This window comes from Euleptes europaea, chromosome 1 (assembly GCF_029931775.1).
Source record: "Euleptes europaea isolate rEulEur1 chromosome 1, rEulEur1.hap1, whole genome shotgun sequence".
In the NCBI taxonomy this organism is placed as follows: Eukaryota; Metazoa; Chordata; class Lepidosauria; order Squamata; family Sphaerodactylidae; genus Euleptes; species Euleptes europaea.
In genome coordinates this window covers 78,861,219-78,889,136 of record NC_079312.1, presented here as the reverse complement: position 1 = coordinate 78,889,136, position 27,918 = coordinate 78,861,219, and the positions used below count along the sequence as shown (strand labels likewise).

The 27,918-nt window shown below is 44.8% G+C and overlaps 1 protein-coding gene across 1 annotated transcript; it reads right to left on the bottom strand.

Annotated features, from left to right (window-relative positions):
• Positions 1-51: 51 nt before the first annotated feature.
• Positions 52-27,918, bottom strand: LOC130486118 (lateral signaling target protein 2 homolog). Its single transcript, XM_056859323.1, has 13 exons — positions 27,819-27,918; positions 10,958-11,098; positions 9,316-9,453; positions 8,678-8,880; positions 8,124-8,213; positions 7,778-7,867; positions 6,929-7,030; positions 5,858-6,001; positions 5,145-5,281; positions 2,953-3,066; positions 2,062-2,148; positions 985-1,097; positions 52-196 (listed from the first exon to the last, which is right to left on the bottom strand). The coding sequence occupies exons 1-13, from the start codon at positions 27,858-27,860 to the stop codon at positions 65-67; spliced, it is 1,533 nt and encodes a 510-aa protein (XP_056715301.1). The 5' UTR covers positions 27,861-27,918; the 3' UTR covers positions 52-64.

Sequence of the window (27,918 nt, the reverse complement as noted above, 5' to 3'; positions counted from 1 at the left end):
CAGTCTTTGGTGTTTCTGTAGGCACACGAGGTGTGTGGTGAAGCCCCGGTCCACAGGCTGATGCTCACAAGCAGCTGGCATCTTTGTGGGCAGAGGGTAAGTGGGTGGTGTAGCAGTGACTGCAGATGCGGACCGGCTTCAGCTGCCTGAAGTGGGGCAGAGGTGCCAAGTGCGAGGAACAGCGAGAGCAGAAGATCTGTAAGGAAACAAACTGGGCATCAAATAGGGTCACCCGGTTCTGCAAGACCCACTTATTTACTTATTGCATTAATACCCCACTTTTCTCCCCAGTGGTGACCCGAAGTGGCTTACAGCATTCTCCCCTTCTATATATTATCCTCACAACAACCCTGTGATTTAGGCTAAGGTGAGGGTGTGTGACTGACCCAAGGTCACCCAGCAAGCCTCCATGACAAACTAGGGATTCAAACCTGGGTCTCCCAGAGTATAGTCTGATACTCTAACCCCTATTACTACCCCCCTACTACTGGCTCTTCATATGCTGGGGGGGGGGGGCAGTGATGCTGTCCTAAGAATGCACCCATCCATGTGTCAAGGCTCAAATCACAAGCAATCATTAGCCAATATCAATCTCATGCCAATATGGCCTGGCATAGCCAGCAAGGTTCATTTCAAGTCCTTTCCTTGCACCCATTCTGCTGCTCAGAATGCCACTCTTGTTCCATTCCCCCCTTCAGAACTGCCTGCCGATTCAGCAAGCACCACCTGCAATTGCCAGTTCTCTGTCCCACCTGGCTGTGATACATCTCAATACTTCAGCTAAGGGACCACTAAAGGATTCATTCACAGCATCATGCAACACAAAGGAGTCTTTCCAAAAGAATGATCTAACCCAACCACTGCCCCCAATGTAGGCTTATCCTACACATAAAAGGCTTTCATGTCTACTACCTGCCGACCTTGTTTTTCCTTCCCCCAGAATTAAGCTGTTTTCAGATTTCTGCGCAGCAACCAATCCCTTACCTTCCCACAACTCCGGCAGTGGTGACGTCGACGAAGAAAAGTAAAAGGCACATGACAAGCCATGCAATGGTTGCAAGTGCTGTCTGGCACCCACTCTGGTGGTTCCAGTGTATCTGAAAAAGGGGCAGAAGGGTAGCTGGTGACAAGGCTGTACTTCTATTGAGAGAAAATACTTGAGGCCCATATAGCTCATACCCCACAACCAGTCCTCTTTTTCATACTATATTACCCTTCTTTTGCTCCTCCTCATACCCCCATAGTATCTAGCCTTTCCATGCTTCCTACAACCTCTCTCTCCCCTTTTGCTCCATTTTCCTTTCCTCTCCCCCCTACACTCTAGCTTCATTCCCACCTCTTCCTTGTCTTTCCTACCTGTCCACTCCTACTTTCCCACCACCCAGCTCCTCTCACGTTTTAAAATGAAATGCATCAGCTCTTTTGGATTACTTAGGCAAGCACAGACAACACTAATTACGGTATCAGACAATGCACAATGGCTGCTGAGAACTCATGAGGTAATTTTGCAAGACATTGGCATTTTTAAAATTAACATTTTCTTTAATCCCCCCTCCTTTATTATTTAGTTATTTTTTTCCTGAAAACCTGGAGACTCCAGCTTCCCCAATTGGTATCTGCTCACATTGTGTGGATTTTTTGATCAACACTCCAGGGATGTGTTCAGAATTAGAGATAAACAGTAACCAGAAATGTATTTGTTAATGGTGAAATAAAATTGTACAGTCTCAGTAGTACACAAGGCACTGTAGATTAAAAGCCACGGTCCTTTTGAGCAGGCTACAGTTTAGACAATGCAGCACCTCAAATTGGAAAACCCACTGCAAGGCAAACAGTAATCGGCTAGCAGAACATCTGGTGGACAGCAAGTCAAAGACGAAACTAAAATACCAGCCAAGCCAAATCAGTACCCCCTGACTGTGCCTAACAAACCCTTGAGAAACTAGGGTGAACTGCTCTTGGAGGTCAGGTGAGGAGACAGAGATCAGGCCACGCCCCTGGGACAGCAAACATGCTGAAGCAGAAGCCTGTAGTTACACGTATCAAACTCTCAGCTCTCACCTTGTCTTCCACGGCCTTGCCTACTACTGGAACAGAGAGCACAGTCTGCCAAGTGAGGAACTGCGGGCGCCACACAGACCCCCACCTCTGAAAAGGAGAAATTAAAAGTGTTAGCATGCAGGCAGCTTATGTCTGCCCACAGCAAAGTGCCAGAGCCCAGACACAACTGGTACAATAAACATCTGCAGCATGTTTTCTACAAATGATGCAGCCATTATCTGCTAAATTAAGACATCTGAGAAGAAGGATGGACTACAGCCTCTTGGCACTAGGAAGCCACCAGCAGGCCAATCCAGAAGCTCCAAGTACCAACCGTGTGTTACAAAGAGATTCCTCCCCTCCTATGTACCTATTAAAAGCCAGAAAGCACTTCATGTTCCGCCCTTCAACATGCACTCCACTGCCCACTGATGGGCATCACTGCTAAGCGCATCTGAAAGGTAAGGAGCAAGAGCGCTGAGCGCTGCAATTACCAGCAAGCAAGAGTTTTAATGATACGCTTGCTCAGAGCCTAATAAAGCTGAGATTCTGCAACCCCCTCTCAGGGGTTTCATCATACTGTGCCAACAAGCGCTCAAAAGGGAAGGGCAGCTCGGAGCTTTTCATCATGTTTTTGTTCTACAGGTGCTGCTATTGGTCAAAGAACGTGATCGGGGAACCCAGACATCAGTGCACTTCCAAATGGCATCACCAGTGCTGGAGCTCAAGTGCGGCAGGTTCATTCGTGTTTACAGCCCCATGAAACAAGCTTTGCCCCTAACATCACTGCTTGGAATTTATGGCAGAACAGCACTGTGTGTCTGCACTGTACCTGCGACTTGCCTTGTATGCTGGCCTGAGTGCTGAGAACAGAATAAGCTGTCATGCACAAGTCAAGTAAGAGTCACTCACGGCCAGTGTTGGTCACTTCCAGTTCCTCTGTCTGGGACGTCACGATGGCAAATACAGTTTTCAGGATGGCACGCAGGTCACTGGCAAAGTTGGTCTGGAGCTGGTCTGCCACTCCTGCCCACACACAGCACAACAGTTAGAGTACAGAAAAGGCAGGTTCTGGTGCAAGCGCAGCCACCCATACACACACCCCTTTGGCTACCACTGTGCCCCTTCTTCCCACCTGATTAATGCACCAATAAGGCTGCTATCTTCATTGATCTCTCCTTCCACAGAGGCATCTGGCCTGCAGCGATGAGGCATTAGATATACTAATTCCCACTCTGCGCACCAACCTTTCAGTAGGGCTAATGTAGTGCTGTGGTTGAGACATTAAATCTGTGAATCAGGAAGTCCTCAGTTCAAATCCAGCCTCACTCCCATTTCTGCAATAGGGAGGTAATGCTGGGCTGCCTCCCAGAGTTGAGCAAGGATTACTAAGACAATGTCTACCAAATGCTTTGAACATCTGAAATGCATTATGCAAATGCAAAATATTATAAACCTCCTTACTACTTTTGCAATCTAATCTGTTACTAAATAATTTTTCTGGGGTGAGAGACAAGATTGGTACAGGTTATTTTTGGCCTATTGGATTTCATCTAGAGGGTTATGCTCCATTTCTTCTTTTAGGAAACCACTATGAGAGATGTTATGTTAAAATGCTTACTACATCCCCAACACATAAGCTGAACTGATTAGCCTCATCCCTTAGCATACGATAGCTATACTTAGGTGTTCATCGTAGCAACAACTGTACCGCATGACGGCCAATTTCATTCCAAGAAGCCTTCAAGACACTCACCTTGCCACTGTCATTTTCCAAAGGGTAACAAGAAGTTTATCATTATGTTTTAGGTACTTCGATTTTGTGTCCAGTCCTTCCACTTCTAACAACAGCAGACACTCTAGATCCACCTCTCATTGCTTGACACATGTTTTGTGATGGTTCAAGTCCTACATGGAGGGTGGGTTTCAGAAGGTGGTGCTGGGGGACTGTTGGTCAGCCCCTTGGCCTCTGGGGTCCTGCAAGGCTACATCTTGTCCCCTATGCTTTTCAACATCTATATGAACCTGCTGGGTGAGATTGTCCAGAGATTGGGGCTGGGCTGTCACCAATATGCAGATGACACAGCTCTAGCTCACGCTTCCAGCTGATCCCAGGGAGGTTGTAGAAACCCTCAGCTGGCAGCTGGATGCAGTCTGAGTGGATGTGGGCTACTAAACTGAAGTTTAATCCGAACAAGATAGCAGTACTACAGGTGGGTGGAAGGTCTGACCTGGGACTTAAAGTGCCACCCGTTCTAGATGGTGCTGCATTCCCCTTGAAGGAATAGGGCCACAGTTTGGGTGCTCTTGGACCCAAGCATACTGGCTGGATAAGCTGTGGCCAGGAGTGCCTTTTACCAGCTTTGACTGGTTAGCCAGCTGTGGGGCTTTCATAATCAGAAAAAAAAATTGGCCACAGTGGTGCATGCCCTGATTACATCTAGATTAGATTACTGCAAAACACTTTACATGGTGACATGCTTGAAGTGGGTCATTTCACTCCAGTCTTGCCCCATCTACACTGGCCCCTGATCTGTTTCAGGACACATCAAGGTGCTTGTGTGGACCTTTAAAGGTCTATGTGGCTTGGCATCAACATCTCTGAAGAACCATCTACTCCCTTATGAACCTGCCCGACTACTACAGTCATCTTCCAAGGCCCTTCTTTCTGAGATTAGGCAGGTGGCAACCCAGGAGAGGGCCTTCTTGATCACGGCACCAAAGCTCTGGAACTCCCATCCCCAGGGAGAATAGTCTTTCCTTTCCATTACCATCTTCCACCAGGAGGTGAATATTATTTTTGTTTCATCTGGTGTTCCCTCAATGATCCCTCTTTCCTGCCTTATGTTTTAATTTTTTGAATTAAGAGGGCAGAAGGGCAGGGTACAGATTTTTCAAATAAATGAAAGAATAAATGAATGTTTCTACCACAAGAAGCACCTGATCTTTGCCAGTCCAAGCCACAGAAGATCATACACTTGTTGAAGTCCTCCCTTATCAAAAAACTCTATTGTACCACCAACCACACACCCAATACTAATTTTCCCCATTGAGGTGAGGGATGTGGAGTGCCTGAGAGACCGTGGAGAAACTTAGGCACTTACCAGAGATACAAACAAATAATGTGTGGATCATGTCATCGGTGTTCCTGTAACGGGATCGTAATTCCAACCACCGGGAGTGCCGTGAAACTTCAACAATGGCTCCTGCATGGGTGCTCTTAGGCTCCCGCCCAGGATGCCTGTTAAGAGAAGCTGTTTTAGAACAAAGATGAAAAGGTGCTACTTTCTCCCACCTCCCCCCACCCCCATTTTGTCCAGAAGGACAGAGTTTCCATTAAGGGATCTATCCTAAGTGTCTGAATGTCTATCAAGAAAACTGTCAAGGAAAAGGGAATCTCCACAGTCAGACTTGCATTAATATGTCCATACCAACTTTGGCCCGAGAAGATTCGAGCACTTCCCTTCCACCTTCCAAGAGAGCCTTTGAATCCTTAGATTTGACACAGGCATGACTGTGACTCAAAGAGGCCTCCTGGTCTGGAACTTACTATCGCCTGGCTGCTAACTGCTTTTATTGACTCCATTTCTAGCTATGGATCTTTGATGCTTACCAAGGCAGACAGCTTCATTGCTGAAAACATTGAGACCAACATGCCTCTCTTCGTTTGGGCATCAAAGAGGAAGTCATGTGACTCAGGCTATGGTCCAATTCCTCTCAGTGGTCAGAAGAACTGTGCCGAGAATTTCAGTGGGTAAAACAGCAACCAGTCCCTGATGTGCGCATGTGTGTGTGTGGGGAGATTTTTGCTCCTTACCTTGGGACAGATAAGCAAGCCACAGAGCCCCTGAAGTCAGCAGAGTCCACCTTGCAGGAGGCCTGTGAATCTGCAGCACTTTCATTCAGGACACGTTTCTCCAACATGTAAAGCTCTTCCCTGGACAGCACACGCAACAGGTCTCTATAACAGAAAAGGTTTTTGAAAAGAAAACATACAAGAGATACAGCACACCTGAGCAGCCCTCAAGGGCTGAACTAAATGCACACAATAATTGGAAGGAGGAGCATCTCTAAGCTTAACTTAAGTGCAATGTAGAAGCCAAACTTTGCAACAAGGGACTTGCTTGATCTTGGCAAGCCAGCAAGGCATCTCAATAGTTCATCTCACTCTAGTATGCATACAAATGCTTACCCCGCCACCAAATAACCTACTTTCACCCATGGGAATTGTGTCTCTGCCTGTAAGAGAAACTGCCAGCATCGCTACAATGCTCCCCTTAACTAGAACTTAACTAGGAATGTACTTTAAGTTAATGGTGTGCATTCAGATATACCAGAGCTGAAAATATACCAGAAAAATACCTTATCGGTATATTCTGGGTATATTCTGCATCCCAAATACATTTGGGAATTTTTTGAGAAACCCAAAAAATTGTCCCCAAAATCCTGGAAATATTCAGGATGTACCAGGAAGATCAGGAGAAGAACTAGGCTACCACCTCTCTATGAGGTGCTAGTCGATTACATGCGGGGAGTCATTTAAAATGGGCAGGGGCATTCAAATTAGACTCCCACCTACAATCTGAAGCAGTTCAGTCTGGGGAAAAAAAGGTAAAGGTCCTCTGTGCAAGCACCGGGTCATTCCTGACCCATGGGGTGATGTCACATCCCGACGTTTCCAAGGCAGACTTTGTTTACGGGGTGGTTTGCCAGTGCCTTCCCCAGTCATCTTCCCTCATTCTGGGAAACACCTCTCCATATGATTCTGCTGAACACATAGCTTGGTGCTTAGCTTGTTCCCTTCCTCAAAGGGACCAGCCCCCTAGATCCTTGTAATGCTTCACTGAGGTTCCTGTGATGGAAGGCTGTTTCTCATTCACTCACACACCTGATTTTCCTAAGCAAGACATAAAAGGGGCTGAAGACTCGGGATATGTCCTCAGGCTTCCGTTCCAAGTTGAGGGGCCCATCAGGGTAGATCAGAAGCCCACTGCATACAAGGAAAAAAGACAGAGGTAGACAAGATGGCTCAGAAGTACTAAAGTCCTGTTGCACAAAGTCTTATGCTTACGTTGCTATCTGAAGTTGGGTTGGTTGGATATAGTCCAAAACTAAAGAAAGTGCTGCAAACCGCCATACTCTATGCTACCTTACACATCTATCTTACTTTTTGCTGTCTGAGAGGAAGGAGAAAACAAGATGAAAATAAAAAACAAATTTTGTAGCAACTAAAAGAAAGTTTGATATTTTAACAGTTTCATACAGTCATAATAGTACTAGCAGTATATTTGAATTGTGAATTAAACTTCATAACATTGAACTACTCAACAGTATAGAATCATACACCTTATAGCATATTAATTATGAGCAATTACATTTAAACAATAAAAATATCCTTACAATATTGTATGTCTGGAATATACACGAGAATTCTCCAGTATTGCCAATTGCCTTACTTACAAACTTTCATACACATTCTGAGCAAAATCTTGCCTTAAAAAGTAAGGTGGAATAAAGAATGTAAGATTGAAGTCAACCACTAACCCTCTCCAATCCTACAGCTTCAATTTACACTGTGTAAATTGGCTTGATTTATTCTGCCTTGGAAATATGCCAGAATTGCCAGGGTCAAGAGCCAGAAATGCCAGGACAAACATTTCAGGAATCTTGACCTGTGAAGCTGTGCAATGCTCAAAGGTTTGTTGTCAATCACACTATGACTAGTAAAACCACATACCTAATAATGGCCAGGCGGGGAATTGTGAACATCAGCTGCGGCTCATAGCCATCAATCATCTCCTGTGTCAAGTAGCCAAGCTTCAGCGCTCTAAGTGAGTGAGGGAGAGAAGTGCAGAGAATGAGAAAAGAAGGGTGTGGACCACATGGCTGGCAGCTGTCAAAACCTCAGTCCAAGGAGCTAATTATCTTAGAAACAGCTTGAGCCAAATTTCTAGCATCAAACAAAGTTTTGGCAGGTTTGCTTCACAAGGTGTGGTTTTCTTCCAACACAGAAGTAGGTGGTGCTTGTTCAAGCATTTTCCAAGCCACAAATAAGAGGCCCTGATAAGAGGCAAAATCCTCACCTGGCCACAGTTTCGCAGAATAGCACAACAATCTCCTGTTGCCTATAGACTTCTTCGGGTGATTTCACCGAAACCAATGAAGACACATAGCTGAAAAATAGACAAGACTCTGAAACCCACCTCAGCCACTACCAATAACTTGTTCTGCATATGGCCCCTTCTTTGGGTTTCCCATCATAGCTAGCATTTGGGTGGCATGAATCTCAGAAGATAGCACCGATCACTGGGGGTGTGCGGGGGGGGAGGTAGTTGTGAATTTCCTGCATTGTGCAGGGGGTTGGACTAGATGACCCTGGTGGTCCCTCCCAACTCTATGATTCTATCCTGCTTAAGATTACGACAGCACCTTTGACTGAATCCAGCCAGAACCTCCTTTAGCACAAGACTGTCTTTATCAAAAATTAGCTGTTAGAATTTTGCAACTCTATATCTCTACATATCCACTTACTGCTCCAAGGCTCGATGTAGTACATTTTCTAAAAGGAGGCCAGTTTGTAGTTTGTCTACTCCTTACTCTGAAATAGTAACCAGCACTAAGGCAGCTTAGTACGTACCTCAGTTCAAACTCTGCAAAGAGTATATCAAAGCGAATCAGTGCCCTACGGACAGGCTCTGAGTAAGGACCATGTTGGCTCAGGCTTTGCTCCCGGAGTACCGTCCGTACCAGTTCTAAGCTGCACAGCAGATCCTTGGCCAGAGGTCGAAGCCGCACTCCATCAGCTTCATCCACATCAATATAGGTGTGTGCCATCAAACACTGAAGGGAGAGCACACGGACAGATCAGGAAAACGCCCTGTCTTCTGGCTTCCCCTCCCTCCTTCATCTTCTTTACGATCTATTTCAGGGTTAGGATGAGCCCTCCAGAAACTGTAATAATGGTGAGCTCCAAAAATAGCTTCGGACTATGTCTCAGTACACAAGACAATAATGTTGCATCAGCATTCAGCAGTCATCTGCCCAGGAGGATCCAGGGATTGTATAACAAGTGAAATTTAAGCCATGGTTTGCGAAAGAACATAGTGTGGCACCAGCTAATCAAAGAATGTAGCTACTTTCTATTGCAGCCCTTCACGTCTGAGTACCATTCCATTTATGATATGCAAGGGAACATAAGTCGGCCAGCCCTTGCAGTTCACCCCAGCACATCCAGCAGGGCATGGAAGAACCTGACTATAATCCCTCGTGGCTCACCTCAGCAGCAAACAACATGTGGTTCCGGAGGCTGTCCACTAGAAGGTCCTCGGGGAATTTGATGACATAGTCACGGCCATGTCGCTCCTTGGGGATGCACTCATCCATTATCTGCTCTATGATGGCTAACAGTTCAGCCTGGCAGAACAAGAAGAGGTATTACTACTCTCAGAACAAGGACATTTCAAAGATAGCAAACAAATTGCTATGCAGGAGACCACTCTGGCCTAGAACATTATTGAAAGGCAAGGCAGATTTTGGCATCTGCATGATCAAGCACATATCTAAGCAACATCTAGACCTGAGCAAAGATTTAGCAAACCGTAAGAGAAACAAAATTCTGTGCTGACAGGAAGTGAGAATGAAGGAGACTCTAGGACACAGCTGCTCCATCTACCAAGAGTGACCCACATTAACATTTCCCCCCTTTAGCCAAGGATGAGAAATTTCCAAGCTACCTTTACAATTTCATCAACAGTAAGTCACATACAAATACATGCAAGCCAGGGTGAGGGAGCTACATTCTGGCAGATTTATACATAGTTTGCAGTTTGAGCCTTTTTGAACAGCACTCATTGCTCCGTGGGTCCAGCAAGACATTACAGCAGATGCCCTCTGAGGGTTCAACTGCACTTTCCCACCTTAAACTTTTAGCCACTTCTTTACCCTGCAAGGATCACTTCCAGCCACAGAGCTCCATGGGGAGAAAAACAGCTAAATAGATTAATTTTGTGAAGAAGAGTTGGTTTTTATACCCTGCTTTTTCTCTGCCTTTAAGGAGTCTCAAAGCGGCTTACAATTGCCTTCCCTTCCCCTCCTCACAACAGGCACCTTGTGAGGTAGATGGGGCTGAGAGTTCGGAGAGAACTGTGACTAGCCCAAGATGACCCAGCAGGCTTCATGTGGAGTGGAGAAACAAACCCGGTTCTCCAGGTTAGAGTCTGCCACTCTTAACCACTACACCACTACCCACATGGGTGGGTTCAACTTCAGCTTTCACGCTGTGCTTTCAACCAGCCTCCAGTTCTGATCCCAGCTCTACTGCCATCTCACTACTAAGTGCCCCTTGACCAAGCTTCATTGGCCCTAGGAGCCGGACATATTTTTCAGCATTCAGGGTTTCGTATTTTAATGACCATTTCTCTAATCATTGCTACCATAAAACCTAATCCTAAACTCTTCAGTCTCTCGTAGTGTTATTAAAGCTACGACAAAAGTGTTGTAGTACTATATAAATAAATATGGGGTAACCCTGGTTGTTAACACCGTAACAAACAGCTAACTTTTAAACGTAGCCTTGCTTCTCACCAACTTTTCATAATCCCATCATTACTTTAAAAAGTTCCATTGAATTGAATATTGGAGCCAGTATGGAAAGCAACTGGTTTAGAAATAAATTCATCTGCCTCCATTATATGCTAACTTTATACAGTTCAGAGAAGCAGTGAGAAGAGCTTTATGCACAATGTATTTTTATATCATACTTCAAAGGGCAAAATGATAAATAAGCATAGTACTTGTGCTGCGGATCACTAAGAGACACTACAGTAAAATCATTGCTGCAAATACTAGATGCCACAATGAAATTTTTAGCTGGCGTGGCAGCGTGGCATTTGTCAAGTCCTGAAATATCCCATCTTACCTGACTAACATGCAGCTGATTTAGCAGCACCAGGTACTGCTGAGGATCCGTCTCCACATCCAGACAATTGATCTCCGTTACCACTCGAGTCACTCTCTCATCAGCATAGAAAAACTGAGACAGCAGCCTGGGATCAGAACGCTGAACAGAGAACAAAGAGGTCAGGTAAGTCATTGCTGGACCATACAAGGCTTGGTTAAGACCAAGATTTGAACCTAGGTCTCAAACAAAAGGTGGGGTTCTTGTGCAAGTGAAGCACAGATTTGGCAAAAGGTATTATAAAAAGACAATAACGCTAGGAAAAGTCGAAGGCAGCAGGAAAAGAGGAAGACTCAACATGAGATGGATTGACTCTATAAAGAAAAACATGGCACTCGGTTTGCAAAACCTGAGCAAGGCTGTTAATGATAGGATGTTCTGGAGAACAGATTCATAGGGTGAGTTGGAAGCGACTTGACAGCACTTAACACACACAGAATTACAAGAATCCTTTGCTAAAATATTTAAGCCAGAAAGGGATGGGACTAGACAGCTATTCAAATTGTAAGGCATCACCATAACTGCCTCCACACAAAGCCTCTGCTGTGTGTTTCCCTCCCCTCAAATGGCAGCACTTCTTATCTCAGTTTCTACACAATACTGTTGTGCATTTGCCCACCTTGCAGGCTTTCTCTGGGCCCACTGTGGATTTCCCCAAACCTGCTTTGGGTACGATGTTTCCAGGAAGAGTTGTAAGAACATAAGAAAGGCCCTGCTGGATCAGACCAAGGCCCATCAAGTCCAGCAGTCTGTTCACACAGTGGCCAACCAGGTGCCTCTAGGAAGCCACTAACAAGACGAGTGCAGCAGCACCATTTCTTCTGGAGTTTCACAAGTGAGAGAGACTGTGAGTGAGCTCACTGGATGTGGGTCTTAAGGTGCTTATCCTTTACATAAATACACCACTTTTGTACCTAAAGCAGGATTTGGGGAACATGTGGATGAGAAGACGTGGATTCTGCATTTCTCTGCACGCATCCAGTACAACACTGAGCACCATTTTCCTCTGCAGCCCCCCATCCAACCACTTGTGGGATTCTTACCAGCTTGTTTTTAAATTATTTGTGGTAGGTCTACCGCTATTCTGTTAACACTATTATGACATTCCTCCTACTTTGTTTTTAAGTTAAGCCTGCCAGAGGTGGGTAGGGGGAATGGCAGGCATAAGAGGAAAACACACAGGAAATCTCAGTTGAGAAGCTACACTGCTGCTGTGAACGCCTTTGCATTCACAGAGGTAATGAGAGCAAAACGGGGGAATCACCCCAGTGTGGAAGCAGCTTTAGCCACCTGTGACAACAGGTGCTTGTGGGGCTGGGTTCCAGTCTTTAACCCTAACATTACATACATACATATATATTAAAATAATAAATAATTAAAATGCAACGATTAAATTAAATCTTTTGCAGAAATCTAGCACAAAAGGTTATTCAGATGGAACTTGAACCCAGCCAAGTAGTGAGGATTTATGTAAAGGATAAGCACCTTAAGACCCACATCCAGTGAGCTCACTCACAGTCTCTCTCACTTGTGAAACTCCAGAAGAAATCCTATGAATCAGTTTCATGCACACTAAATAATCTGTGCTGTGAAGAGTGCTCCCTCTTCCAGTAAAACTTCCATTGGCATAAAGGCCCACCGAAAACCACTGATCTTGTACAAACAGAAGTTTTAGAGGAGGAAACACGTTCTGTGACAGAGACTCGAGTACATGGAATTAATTCCTAGGACCCAAGCCACAGGTTTCAGACCCCTGCTTTAGAGGGTGGGGGAATCAAGATTTAAAATGCCAGAAGTTACCCATTAGTTTTTGCCAAAAGAGCACAACTGTAATCCACTGGAGTAGGGTGTGAGTGCGAAGGAAGATGGCAAACACATAGGTCTGCCAACCTCCAGGTACTAGCTGGAGATCTCCTGCTATTACAACTGATCCCCAGCCGATAGAGATCAGTTCACCTGCAGAAAATGGCCGCTTTGGCAATTGGACTCTATGGCATTGAAGTCCCTCCCCTCCCCAAACCCCTCCCTCCTCAGGCTCCACCCCAAAACCTCCCACCAGTGGTGAAGAGGGACCTGGCAACCCTACAAGCACAGGAAGAATAGTGACTGACAGGACTGTTCTTTAAGGGCCCAACTCCACAAAAGCAGCCGGGTATGGAGCAGGCGGCCAGGGGGCAACGGGCTCCTCTGATCACAACAGAATGGTGTAAAACCATTCTGGCTCAGCATGAATTGGTTCCCACTCCAGAGATCCATGGCACCAAGTGCTTTGTCATTCTGAAAATGTAGCTGCTCTCCTGCACCTATAAACACAAACCAATTTTAAGATGGACTAACAGTGTATGAGATCCTAAATCATCTTAAAAATCAGTTAACCCTCTGACAGAACTACAACCCATAAGATCTAGAGGGAGGAGAGACTGGGTCAAGTATGTACTCTAGCCATGTCAACACAGGCATGTAGATAGCCAGCTGTCTACAAAAAGGGCAGAAATTGCCCCAGAAGACCAGGCAGGGAAGCTTTGCAAAAAGCAAAGCTTCATGCCACAAATGACAAGCAAAGGCTAGAAGTAGGCAGACTAGTAGAAATAGGAAACAACTCATTTCGTTTTCTGGATTTATTTGCAAGATTGTTCTTCATTTCAGCTCTGTGCAGCTGCATGCAGTTAGAAATTGCCAAGAGAAACATGTACAAGATTAGTGCTGCTCAAGCCAGCCAAGTCAGCACATTTCAGTGAATTAGCCAGGACGGCAACAAGCCAGGAATCACCAAATATTGTCCCGAAGTTGTTAGACAGCTCTTGCTTAATTCACTTAGCACATATGCCCTTGCATGTGCCCTCCCCTTTTAGCAGACTTTGAGGGGGAGAAGGAGACCGAATTGCTCAAGAGACTTTGTCATCAATATTCCTCCATGATTTCACTGGCTGGGAGGATTACAAACCAATTTAAAATGACAGGCTAGCGATTCCCCATTTTTGACACATTAAGATCTTGACGGAGCTAGAAAACATGCCCAAGGCTGCTTCTACGTGGATAGGATTCTCCACATGGCTTTCACTGTTGCTGTAAATGCAGAGGCATGCACATTAGCAAAGGAGCTCCTGTGCATGGAAGTTTTCTGCATGTTTCTCTCTGTCTTTTTTCTGACTTTCCCCTTCTACACATGTTCTGTATAACTCAGCACTGGAAACTCACCATCCCTTTTGTGTTTTATACTGGCCTATGGCTGTAAGAGTAAAGACTTTGACCATCCCTTTGTTTTTTGTTCTTTTCTTCACGCATTAAAATTTGAAACAGATAAGCAGCAGTACATTGCTATAGTGATTGCCATTAAAAAAATAAAACTTCAAAAAGTACTATCTTACTCTATGTGCAGCTACCTCTGAGGTTGCTCCGGAAATTACAGTTAGCCCAGAATGCAGCTGAGCAGACCCTAACAGGAACGCCTTGGAGGGCACATATTTAACCTGTGCTCTGCCAGCTGCACTGGATTGAGATTTGGATTGAGTTCCAGATCAGGTTCAAGGTATTGGCTCTTACCTTCAAAACCCTGAATGGTCTGGGACCATCGTATCTGTGGAACCTCCTCTTCTACTACCCCCCCCAAGAGCCTTGTACTCCTCTTTGGATAATCCCTGGCCCAAAGACTATCCGGCTGTCCTTGACCAGGGCCTTTTTGGCTGTGGCCCCTGCCTGGTGGAATTCTCTGTCTAAGGAGACCCAGGCCCTGACGGACCTCTCTCAGTTCCAAAGGTCCTGCAAGATGGAGATGTTCCACCAGATCTATGGTCGAGGACAGCGACGGCTTTATCATCACAGCTTTGTTGATTCCATCAGCTGGCCTGGAAACCTGAAATTCCCTGAAGCTACTCCCTGCAACGTCCGTGTCTGGACCTCCCCAGCCCCCTTCCCCCCAGTTTGTTTTAAGTATACTGGGTATGGTTTTTTACATCATTATGGGTATGTTTACCTAGTATACTGGGTATGTTTATTACATTTGTAATATAAACTAGTTATGTCTAGTACCAGGGTGTGGTAGCTTAGGTGCTATTGTTATTTTAAAGTTGTATAAATGTTTTTATTTAATGTGCCTTATTTTTACTGTACATAACACTGTTGATGTATTTTTGTTGTGATCTGCCCTGAGCCCACTTTGGTGGGGAGGGCAGAATATAAATAAAAGTATTATTATTATTATTATTCTCCCCTGTGGCATGGCAGGAAAAAATGCTAGGAAAATGGCTTAATGAATGGCTAATGGCAAGAAAATGGTGGCGATGTGGGTGGGACCTTTGCAAGGCAGGCCAACGCATACCCTTCCTTCCAGGCAGCATTCTAACATGGTCAGACTGCATTCTTTCAAAAAAATATTGAGTAAAGCATGTTTGGGAAAGAACCTGGAAACAGGACAGTTACAGCACAACTTTGCATACAAGCTCCAATAAAAAGAACTCCAGTTCTGGAAGCCAAGGTGGATAAAAAACCTTCATGTGGAGGCAACCTGGCTTCCAAGAACCAGCTACCAGCAGCTTCAAAGGCAACAAAATGAGCTCTTGCCCAAACAACTTCATGCCACAATTAACCCAATAAAAGTGCTACAACATACTGTCGTTTTGCTGGTGGAGACCAATACATTACTCATTCTATAAAGATACTGCTGCCTCCAAGCAGTCACACATAATAGCTTATGTACTGTTAACTGAGCACTGTACTGTTAACTAAGCAATGCTATTACACCCAAGCACTGTTAGCTGAACTTTCAGACGGATCAAAGGACAGATGCAATGCTAAGCAACCATTCAAAATGGCGTCTTGGCAGACACGGGAAAATACAAGTGGCTTTAAATGGACAAAAATTCTAGAGCGACGGAGCTAGGCTCATTGGTCCCCAACTGGTAGAGTTCTCCATACTTATTTCCATTTCAGGTGGGATCAAAAGTGCTGCCAGGACACCAAGCTATAAATAGCCAATCTTCAAGAATCCCTCAAGAACAGGCTGTGATTCCCAATCAAGGCAAACACAACATCATAACCAGGCCATCAGCTTCACTGCCTGCTCACAAACAAGCTGTTGGGTGCTAGTTGGAGAGATCCAACAACAGCTGTAGTTAAAAAACAACAATGTATCTTCAAAATGGAATGAAACTATTATCTTCTATCACACCACTTCAGAAGCATTTAATAAAATCTCTAGTTTTCTTCTTGACTAAATACCCTTTTAATCTTGCCCCTCCACAAAACCTGTGCCAGCGTGGCCAGCCAGGCCTGTTCCCCAAAACATAGCTATTACCTGGCTATCACAGCAAGCCTGTCTTTCGTGTAATATCACATAACTGGTACTGGATTATTTCTGCTTTATGTATAACGCTCTGGTCTAGACTAAAATACCAGGTGGCTTTTTAATCTACCGTTTCCCCTCCCGTTTGAGTCACCACAGCCAGATGCAAAGGGCCACAGGGAAGTAACTTCAGACTGATCCCAAACTAATTAACAAGCAGGAATTGACTCATTATTTCCTCCTTTTAAACTGTAATTTTTAGACAAGTCATCATTTTCACAGAGCTAGTTTTAAAGTGTTAGTGGCTTGGTACAGAAGATGAAATCATTCAGCCACCTCAGGATGCACAGAGCGTGAGGTCACAATACACACCCCTCTCAGGTATGCTGGAAGGGCAGGCAGCTCTTTTGCAGAGAAGGATAATCTCAGGAGCACAAAGATTGCTACAGCTCATCGCACGTCGACCGACCGCACAGCCGACTGCTCCACCCAAGTCAGGCCGTGATTAGCCCTCACCAGAGGACACGCGATAGCTGAGCCTGAAACTTTAAAAATGGCACTGAAGGGCAAAACATCAGCCCCAAACTTAACATTTACTAGGCTTTTGTCATGGTTCTCACACAGATTTCTTCATGTGATTCTCTGCAGGGATACTTCCGTCCCTCAGTTTCTCAAAGGTGCTAGAATACCAAAGGCGTTGTAATTGGAAAGCCTGCTCCAGAAAACAAGAAGCACTTTCTTAGCCAAGCCCTCCAGTTTGTGAAAACTGGGGGTGGTGGTGGTGCTAGAAGCCACAGAAGGAAATCACTTCACCGCTACTAATAACTTCTAGATCTTTCATAGCCAGATTAGATACTGGAAGATCTCTGAACGGAGTTACCTCTTTTTATTTAAATAACATTTCTCTATGTGTGTGTGTGTGTGTGTGTTCAGATTGGGCTGTGGCACAGGAGGATGGTTTATCCCAACCTTTCATGCCATTTCTCTGATCTCAGTCGCCCCCTCTGATCAGATATTTACTACACAGGCAGGGCTGCCATCAGGTGGGAAAGCATCCCAGCAGCAGCTCAGACATATCAGGATGGCTCACTAACACCCTCCTCTGATCGACTGACCCATCTGCCCATCAATCCCTCCCTCTGCCATGCCGTAGGAGCCTCTATGGTGATCTCCAATTTCCTTTGAGAGGGGAGGGAAAGAGACACATACAGGTACTCATGTCTTTCACCCCATGAGGCAAATAACTCCAGGAGGCCACAGTTTGGGAAAGTGGTGCATGGGGGAAGAATAAAACTCCTCATCACCTTGTGCCACAGCCCTGATCCAAATCGCACACAGCCCAATCTCCCAATATCACTTCCCCTCCAAATCCAATGCCTATCAGAAAAAAACCCTCAAAAGAAGGCAGAGTTTTTGCAGAGATGTCTTCTGTTTTGTGCTTAGCTGTCTGGTGTTTACGCTTGTTTTTTGCCTTTAACTACCAACCTAATTAGTGATCATCTCAACCACAGCATGTACATACTCATAGCCAGTTTCATCAGGCCTGGCCTTGCAGTGTCCTGTACAGCCAGACCATCAATTATGGCCAACGTAGCCTCTTCCCTCTCACATGCATCATCTCTTCTTCCTGCATTTACTGAATGACACATATCCATTCCCATGTCTAGAGGAGGAAGCAAGGCTTGGCAGGTTTGGCCTTTGGTTTCCCATGAATGACGGCTATTTAAACTTGGACTAGAAACATCTGTACCCTTGACTCTTCTTCTCTCTTTCTATCAGCTTCCCCACCCCATCATGAAACTGAACACCCTGGGCAGAAGTGACCTTTTGTCCATTGCCCACTATAAGGTAAAGTAAATAGAGTTTGTAGAAAATTCATAAAGGAAGATAACACCACCAAGAAAGAAAGTGGTTCTTACTAGAATGAAGAGTGGTGTCATGTACCTACTACTAGACTAATTCAGTTGGATGTTTATGGACCTGTAGTCCATACTGTGTCAGCAAGTACAAAACATGTTACTAGATACACATGGTGAATTACTTAAAAACAGCATGAAGGGAGGCAGGCTTAGGAAGTTATGCCAAGACCTGCTTCTTTCCAAATGGCCTATTTTCCTTTCCCGATGATTTATACTGGGCATAAGCCAAGGTTGCAAACTTGAAAACAATTTGTATCCAAACCTTTAACCAAGTAGTAATGGCTACAGATAATTATATTAGCATATTTTGAAATACCGGCAAAAATCTACAAGACATGAAAACAGAAATGCACACACCATAAATGTAAGTATTTAGCGCAATGCTAATCTAAGAGAAAAGCAACAAAGCAGTGAGATTTATAAGCACAGATAAACACCACTGATGGTTTCACAAAAAACTCTTGTTGAAGAAATCTTAAGTTTTCACTGATGTTGCAAGGAAAAGACACTGTTAAATGTATTTATGTTCAGCCTCTGGAAGATACTGAGATGGTTAAACCGTATGTTGGAACTTCATGAACAAGCCTGGTGCTTGCTTGTTCCCTCCTCCCTTTACATGCTCAATTAGCAACTAACAGTATGGCACTACCCAGAGTTCACTATTACATCCAAACTGACAAACTATGTTTGCACAGCCATTCCCCTCCACCCGTGCCAAACAATGGGCTGAAGTTCATTTGCAATCTTGGAGAGAAGACAGCACACAAGAACAGAGCTTGCACATAGCACCAGCTAAGTAAGGTTGCCAAACTCCAGGTACTAGCAACAAAAGAACACCTATGCTGCAATGTATAAATACTAGCAAATGATACAGCACAAGGCTCCAAAGTAATCTCCTGCTATTACAACTGATCTCCAGTCAATAGAGATCAGTTCCCCTGAAGAAAATGAGGGAAGGGCAGAGGCGATTCTACTCACATCACCCCAGCTGGGCTTTCCAGCAAGCAAAAGTACTGTATGATAACTAGGGCTGTCGATTCAGTTCGTCCCGAACAGAAAAACAGCCGAATTTCCCCAGATTCAGCAGTTTTCAGTTCGGATGGAACCGAATTAAAAAAAGGCGGGAAAACGACAAACCAAATTCGGCGTGTTTGGGGCGATTGCCAAATAAATTCGGCAAATTTGGGGGCTCCAAATCAGCAGCATAACCGTCAGTTAGTAAGCAACTAGCAGCATTCTCCAGCGGCCAATGGTGGCCAAGCCGGGTCTTCTTCTGGCCAATCAGTCGCGGTTGAGTGCGTGAGCCCAGCTGCTGTGTGGCCCGGGGAGAGAAAGAGAGAGTGTCTGTTTGTGTGAGAGAGAGATCCCCGTGTGTGGGGGGGTGCGTGTGCTATTCGTGCCTTTCCGCGGCTCTGGGGGGGCATGTTTGGAGGTAGAGGTCCCACACCTTCAGTGTAGCTTGAGGGGACCCTTCTTGCAAGAACCCCCAAGTTTTGTAAAGATTGGGTCAGGGGGTCCCGAGTTATGGGGCCCGTAAGGGGTCCCCCCATCTGCCCATTGGAATACAGCCTTTAAAAACACATTCGAGTTGGGCCGTACCATTACCCCAGCCCAGGGATCTGGTTGCCTCGGCAGTTGGGCCATACCATTACCCCGGCCTGGGGGTCTGACTAAAAGGCAATTAATCCCGAGTTATGGGGTCCCCCCACATCCACCCATTGGAATGAATGGGAAGAGGCAATCCTTAATGTGCATCTAGAGAGCGGCAAATCCAAGGCAAAACCTCCCGTGCATAAATGGCCAGAGAGTATGTGTGGTTGAGTCTGCTAGAATTGTATTGGATTACTCCTGAGTCCTGACTCCCAGTCCCTGCTCCTGATGGAAGAGAAGAAGACATCCACAGTAAGACCCATTTGGGAGCTTTTCTCTATAATTCTCTATAATTTTTTTCCTGTGTATGTGTGTGTGTGTGGGGGAGATTCTGTGTGTGTGTGTGTGTGTGTGTGTGAGGGGGGAAGCCAAAGGGGGATGGGTTTACCTGTTCTGCTGGGGGTGGGCTTGATTGCCTCTGTGTGGGACTGGGCTTTCTACTGTTTTCACTGGTTGCCAACTTCGTGTGGAGTTAACTGTGGGTCAGCGAGTCTCTCTCTGGCTGGTTCATATTGTTTCCAATGGGCTGTGCAGTCGCTCCTGTTGTTTCAAATGGGCTAGCCTGTCATTCGTTTTAGTACATCCCCTGTAATGTATTTCAGTGGAGTCAATACAAGTCAACCGACATTCCCCTCTCCCATTATCTTCAATGGGCTGGGCAGCCTCTCCCATTGCTTCCAATGGGCTGACTTGTCATTCGTTTTAGTACATCCCTTTTAATGGCTTTATTCCAATGGGCGGATGGGGGGACCCCTTCCGGGCCCCATATCTCGGGGAGCCCTGACCCAATCTTCACAAAACTTGGGGGTTCTTGCAAGAATGGTCCCCTCAAGCTACACTGAAAGTGTGGGACCTCTACCTCCAAAAATGCCCCCCCGGAGCCATGGAAAGGCGCAAATGTGTTTGTAATGGCTTTATTGCAATGGGCAGATTGGGGGGGACCCCTTCCGGGCCCCATATCTCGGGGGGCCCTGACTCAATCTTCACAAAACTTGGGGGTTCTTGCAAGAAGGGTCCCCTCAAGCTACACTGAAAGTTTGGGACCTCTACCTCCAAACATGCCCCCCGGAGCCGCGGAAAGGCACGAATGTGTTTTTAATGGCTTTATTTGGTCGAATTTTTCCCCGAACTTCAAACTTAGTGCCGAATTCCACGGATCCAAATCAGGAGAATTCGGACTTCGGCATTTCCCAAATCAAAACGGGCCAAATTTTGCCGAATCTGAATTTTACCGAATTTTTTTTTCAAAAGCCCTAGTGATAACTTGCATTGCTTCTGCCTCCACTAAAGTCTAGTGTGATACAAGAGGAATGGGTGCCTCTCTTTTATGTCCTCTATGCAAGCACCTAGGAGAAGGAAAAGGAGTTCAAGGTGATCACCATTAATAGATAACTATGGAGCAAAGCCAATATTTGTGGGCCCCTTGCAACTATGATTTACAACATCCATGCTACCCCAAATCTAATAAAAATAATACAAAAGTAGTTAATGCATTGTTTAAAAGATCCCTGTCAGCGTCATGTTTGGCTTAGCCAAAGCAGTACACAAAGCAGTCTATCATACATATATACACAGACAATTAAAATTAAACACGAAGAAAATAAGAGCCCTGTGAGTTGTATTGTTAATTTAAAAAATTATATCCTGCCCTTCTAACCAAAGAGGTTCTCAAGATGGTTTATAGAACAATGCAACAAATCATATCAAAATAAAAAACAAAACAGTCAAAACAATACAATGGATAAGATCCACAAACTTGCTTCCATTAAGGTAAATCCATTTACTCTGGAAAACTCTCTCAGAGATATACTTTGCAAGAAGATGGATCCAACCCAATTTTCTTAATAGCAAGCAGTTAGAGCACTACAATTAACACAACAGGGTCAATAAGAGACCACAACAAGGATAATCAATAAATTCACCATCAAAGAAAGTATAGAAAAATAAGAACATCTTTGTGTTACCGGGGGTGGGGAGAAATACCTTTTTCTCCACCTTCACCACTGGTAACATTATTTAGTGCTACGCTGGCTTCTGAGATTTTACCATATATTGCCTATCATCAAAGTCTGAAGGCTAGAAACTATACATTTTCAGCATCGCCAAAAACATATTCTGCGTTTCCGTGGTGTGACTGCATATCACCCAGTTGATTACTTGGATTATAATAAGTAGAGAACCAGCTGATCAACCAAGATGGTACACAATGTCTTTAAATGGGAAACTCACGATCAGATTCCTAGAAGAATTGGACAAGGCCCAATTTCAAATATTAATAATTTTAACAAGGTACAAGATCACTACTGAGTGCTGTACAGACCACACAGCAAGTACAGCACGAGCATTGCATGTTTACTCAGAAATAAATCCCAGCATGTTGGTCAACACATATTAAACACATTTAAAATGAACACATATTGCTGCTAGGGTCACCAACTCCAGGTTGGGAAATTCCTGGATATTTGTGGGGTGAAGTCTGGAGAGGTGGGGAATGCTAACCTGAACAACAAAATGAGTCACCGTTTCTGCATCCTAAATTAACTGGCTACATCTGCTCACACTATTGATAGCACTTTTAAGTCACATGCTCCTTCTGGGACTCCTGCACTGGTACTGCATCTTACATTTGCATGTGATGGGTTATTATGAGTCAAGTGGTCAGGCTCTAGAGACGTTGGCATACAATTTAGCTTTCCTAAACGCCCCATATTTTAGCTTCTCTTTGCATTTGGTATGCTATTCCCTCCCCCAACAACAGTTCTGCAACTGTGTAGGTCACACCTTTGTACATTCTATTATTGCTCATCAAGCTGACTTCCTAGCCTTCTGGGGCATGTGTAGACAATCAAGAATATACAAGCTTCACCTTTTGAACCAAGAGAGTTAAGGAACACAACAGGTTCCACCCCATGACCAACAGCCATAATGTCCCAAGCAGATATGTTGCCTATTGCCTCCTTCTACAGGAGCATGCTGAGCCCCGGTGGTGTGTCAGTGTCCTCCCCATTGGGCTGGCCAAAGAACCATTGGGATATTTGGGAAGACAACTCCCCCCCTCAATCCCAATATGGCTTAAATGTGTCAGGCTGAGGCAGCAGCATAATACAATGATTCTCCCATACAGCTAGTGCCGATGATCAAAACTAGATGTGCGTTCCACAAGCCATGACCTATAAATCTTCTTGATCACTGCCTGCATAGCAGCACAGACAAATATGTCCCTACCAAGAGAGAATCTGAACAGTACGCTGGGCTTTTTACAGCTGACAAATACTAAAAAGCGGAGTCTGCCTGTTCTACGTCACAGCAAAGACATTCAGTACCCCCTTGGCTCTTCCTCTCTACTTCATATCAATGATGTTCCTTTTCTTCTTTTACACTATACTGTTCTCACTGGCTGTCAAAAAAAAAGCGGACAACAGTGGGCAAGATGTTTTGTGGCTGTTTGTATTGTGTATAGCTGTTAAAAATGAAAAAAATCTCAATAAGTAGTCAGCTGTGGTTATGTAATATAAGATAATGAATTAAAGAAACAAATTTAGACTCTAAGCTCAGATATTTCTAGTAGTAAGCAGCTATGGCCCTGTTGACCGTTCAAACACTGCAGAGTTATTTTTGCTTCTTGCAGTGAAAAAACACCCAACAATAAGAACTGGATTTTCAGGAGTTTTTAACTGCTGGAAAGATACAGCAACCTGCTGGCAGTGGAAATGTTTTTCATAAGTACCATTTCCATATCATCAACTGTATTTTCTTACATTGGTTCATGGAAATGCTCTTTTACATAACTAACTACGGCTTATTTCTCACTGAGGTGGTAGAAACTTGTGTTAGGCCCATAAGCACTTCAGACTGCAGGTAGACTGTAGGACACATGACTGAATGCTCCTCCTTAGGAAAAAAAATTCTGCAAATTTAAAACTAGCATGTTATAGAGAAGGCCGGGCTGCTGCACCCTGACATCTATTCTGTACACAGATAATTTGGGGGGGGGGGGTGTCTGGAGAAACAGTTAATCATGTGAACCCCCACCTACATTCTAGAGTGATAATAAGCCCAGAGATGCTTACCACCTAATTAAAATTTAGGTCTATTTTTCAACTCCATGGGCAGTCCAGTCTATAAACTAGTTGAGTTAGTTAACCGCCATTTCAGGTAATTCACTCCCCTAGAGACAAACCAAGCCATCGAATCAGATAATACCTTCATAATAAGTTTGGGGATCACAATATGACGCTAGCCAACAGCACTATATCAACATAATCATTGTAAAAAGCAACTAGCACCAAGGCCGTCCCTCCCATCCCTTTGGTGTGAAACAACCCCCTTAGTACCCAGCTCCAAATGATGCCCACTTTTTTCAGAATAAGTATGAAGAATTTTAGGGTTATTAACAGGGCCAAAGTCTTAAACCGCCCCACTTACTTGCTTTAATCATAACTTTCCCTCTAAGAGATACACTGATTATAGTTCATACAGGATGTAATGAAAAATTTGTGTTGAAAGTAGCACTAGGAATTAAATGGTATATTAAAAATTAAAATGGATAAAAGCAGTGGCTGAAGTTGGAATTGGACCTATTTTCAATAAGAAATAGGACACAAGCATTTTAACCATAGGGACTAATTCAGTGATTCTGCCATCAATTGAACTGTGCAGGTCTAAATATTATTTCCCAATATTGGCCCTGACCTGGATGGCCCAGGCTAGCCTGATCTCATCAGATCTCAGAAGCTAAGCAGGGTCAGCCCTGGTTAGTATTTGGATGGGAGACCACCAAGGAATACCAGGGTTGCTGTGCAGAGGAAGGCACTGGCAAACCATCTCTGTTAGTCTCTTGCCATGAAAACCCCAAAAAAGGGGTCGCCATAAGTCGGCTGCGACTTGACGGCACTTTACACACACAATATGGCATATTAGGAAGACTGGCCATTAAATTAAAAAAAAAGTTGATCCACCATCTGGTTTTTAATCTATCAATTATATTGAAATAAGGCTGCATATATTCACAACATTTCAACATAGGTGCCTTTTTAAGGAAACTGAATGTCTGTTAAATTATACACATGAAAAGCTACTGCTCATTGTTAGAAGGAAAGGCCATCTTTAATATTTCCTTTTTCCATTTCCTATTACAGTATTGCATTACAGCCAAAATAGCTGTAATAACCGTCCTTCAGTCACAGACCCAATGGCTAATTGGGAAGAGGAAGTTTTAATCGAGTTCAATTACAAATATTGGAGGGAACTGAACAGTCAGTACTGAACAAGAGCAGATCTGGCTATTTCACTGGTCCTGAAGCTTAAGGCCTGAAAGTTTTTTTCTTCTTAGTCTTAGATTTCATTATTTGTGCCTTGTACCCCTTTGTACACCATCACAATTACTGCAAACCTGTGTATAAAGCACAATAGCTGACAGACTAGATTACTTGTCTACTTAACTACCCAATACTTCAATGTCACAATAAAGAGTAAGATGAAATACATGGGCGATCTCTCTCACACACATCTTGAACATGCTATTCAATTCCCAAATGTGAGAAATGTAATAAACAGGTTTTATACCCCATCCCCAAATTCATTAAACAGGTTTTATACCCCATCCCCAAATCTGCATGCATTAGTTAATCCAGCACAGAATAATTTTTTCTTCCATCTAACTGTCTAAATCCATTTTGGAATACTGCTAAATTGCTGAATTCAGATGCATTATACTTTACCAGCAGTTTATAGGCTGTTCAGCAAGATCTCTTTGTTTGGCCCTGTGACAAGCCTCCCCCCTCCCTGAGTAGACGCACAAAGCCTCCTAAGATTTTTGGGATCTAGGTTCGTTTTGAACTATAAACCTTCCCTTCAGTTTCCAGGTGTTCTACAGGTAGTGAGTGTGAGGTACGTTTTGTGGTGCACAAGGAGATCACTGAGGCTGGATTAATACATAAACAACTAAGAAGATTTATCTGTTTACAAGTTGGTTTTAAAGGAGCAAACCAGAAGCACAGGTCTCCAGGTATACAAAGTAGAAACCTGGCTGAGGCACAAAAAAATTAAACTAGTTATGACTTCAGAGTAGTTAGACAGTGATTTCAGGCCCAAACAGACTTTTATTGACTAGCCACTAGGTTGCATTCTCTCTCACACACAGGATTCCACCCATACCAGCTTGCCCTTTCCTGAGTCAGACTAAATTGTACACAGTCTGCTCATCACCAGAGACAGGCCTAACAATCTAGCACTCTCCTCTCTCCCAGAGATACAGCTAACCCGCTCTGCCATACTGCCAGGCACAGCTGCTCTTCACTCTGTCTGCTCTTTTTCTTGAGCCAGACCTGAGCTGTCACTGCTCTCTCCCTGAGGCAGAACTCTGCTCCCTCTTCTCCTGTGTTCCCTCCAACATCTCACCCCCCCTCTTCTCGAAGGTGACTGGATGCTGGAGCAGCACACTCCTATGGGCTCGTTTGAGTGGCTGATTTTCCCTTCAGGGGCAGGACAACCTCCTGTCCGTTTCAGCCCCCAACTCATAATCCACTTTAATTGCATGATTTCTTGCCTCCTATATAACTCTTTAGTTCATGACTGATTTTCCAAACCTACCCCTACTTTATCAATGGAGAAAAGGTAGCTCCACCCACCCACCCGTAACACAAAGAGCCCTGGGAAATGAGTTCCTTCAAAGCAATGGTACAAAAAAGGATGTTAGCTTGTATTCTGGCATACAGTGCTGACCTAGCTCTATTCCCTAGACCAGTACAAGCAAGCATACGTTTATTTACAGACACACCATATGCTACTCTCTCTGAATTGCAACTTAATATACCTGGCTCAATGGAAGATGAGTCATAAACAAGTTAGCAGGAAGTCAAACTCTTGCCAGCAAATGGACAGCGCTGATGATGCCTGTAGAAGCAATTGCATCCACCCACACCTTCAACCTTCCAGAACAGCGGTGGCACAACACCAGTTCACACACAGAGTGCTTTGAACTCTCAACCTCACCCAGAATTGGCCTACAACTAGTACAAGGCCAATGCCCTTTACCAAAGGACTGAGCACACAAGTACCTTGATCTTCCAAATGTTATTTCCTTTAATTCAGCAGTGTGCAGAAGTACAAGGCACACATTCCACAGTGGTAGCCATGGTGTCAGGCCAATGTCATGGAGCGCACGAGCCACAATAGACACAGTCACAAAATAAAATAAAGTTTTGCAGCATCTCTACCGATACAAAGTGACAGACAACACCAAACCCCACATGCTTGCCCTGAAGCTACACAACAGCCTACCACCCGTATCCTACCCACCATCACCTAGTAAACAGGGCAAGACACCACCCAGAACAGAGTTCTCAACAGCCACAGACAACAGCCGGAGGGAGCACACATCTTGGCTGTCTTTGTCGGAGCTACCCCACTTCTGCTTAGATCTTAAGGCTCCTAAGTTTACTACCACAGAGAAGGAGATGAGAGAGAAGTGTTAAGTCACATACACAAGACCACACCTTTGGAAACTGACATTCATTAATTCAGAACTGCCACTCCCTGGTGCTATATAATCACAATGTCACCAAAAGAGTGGGGCATTTTTCCCCTTGACCCTTCTTTAGTCACTCTGATTACAAAAAAAGGGGGCATTCAAAATGCCCAAAGACTAAGAGACCAACAGTAACAATCCTGACTTGGCATCTTTAGCGGTAGAGCTGCTCTCAAAGGATAGAGGTTCGAGCCCGGCAGTAAAGCAGCAGAGCCGAGGATTCTTTTCAAAAGTTTGGCGGGGGGGGGAGAAGGGGCGTCTGAAAGCATTCCTCGGGTAAAGAAGGCAACCGACGCGAGCAGCTTTCTAAAGGGAGCCAGCCTCCCCCCGCCCCAGGCAGGCCTGTCCCAGAAGCTTCAAAAAGGAGGCAGGCAGGCAGGCAGGCAGGCAGCCTCCGAGACTGGAGCGGCCCCTGCTCCAGCCGCGGGAAGCATCCCGCCTCACCTTCGGCCTGTGCAACCACCTCCGGACAGCAGCAGGCAGCATGGCTCCGGCGAGGCGAGCGCGCTCGCCCTACTGCTCCCGCCCGCTCACCTGCGCTCGC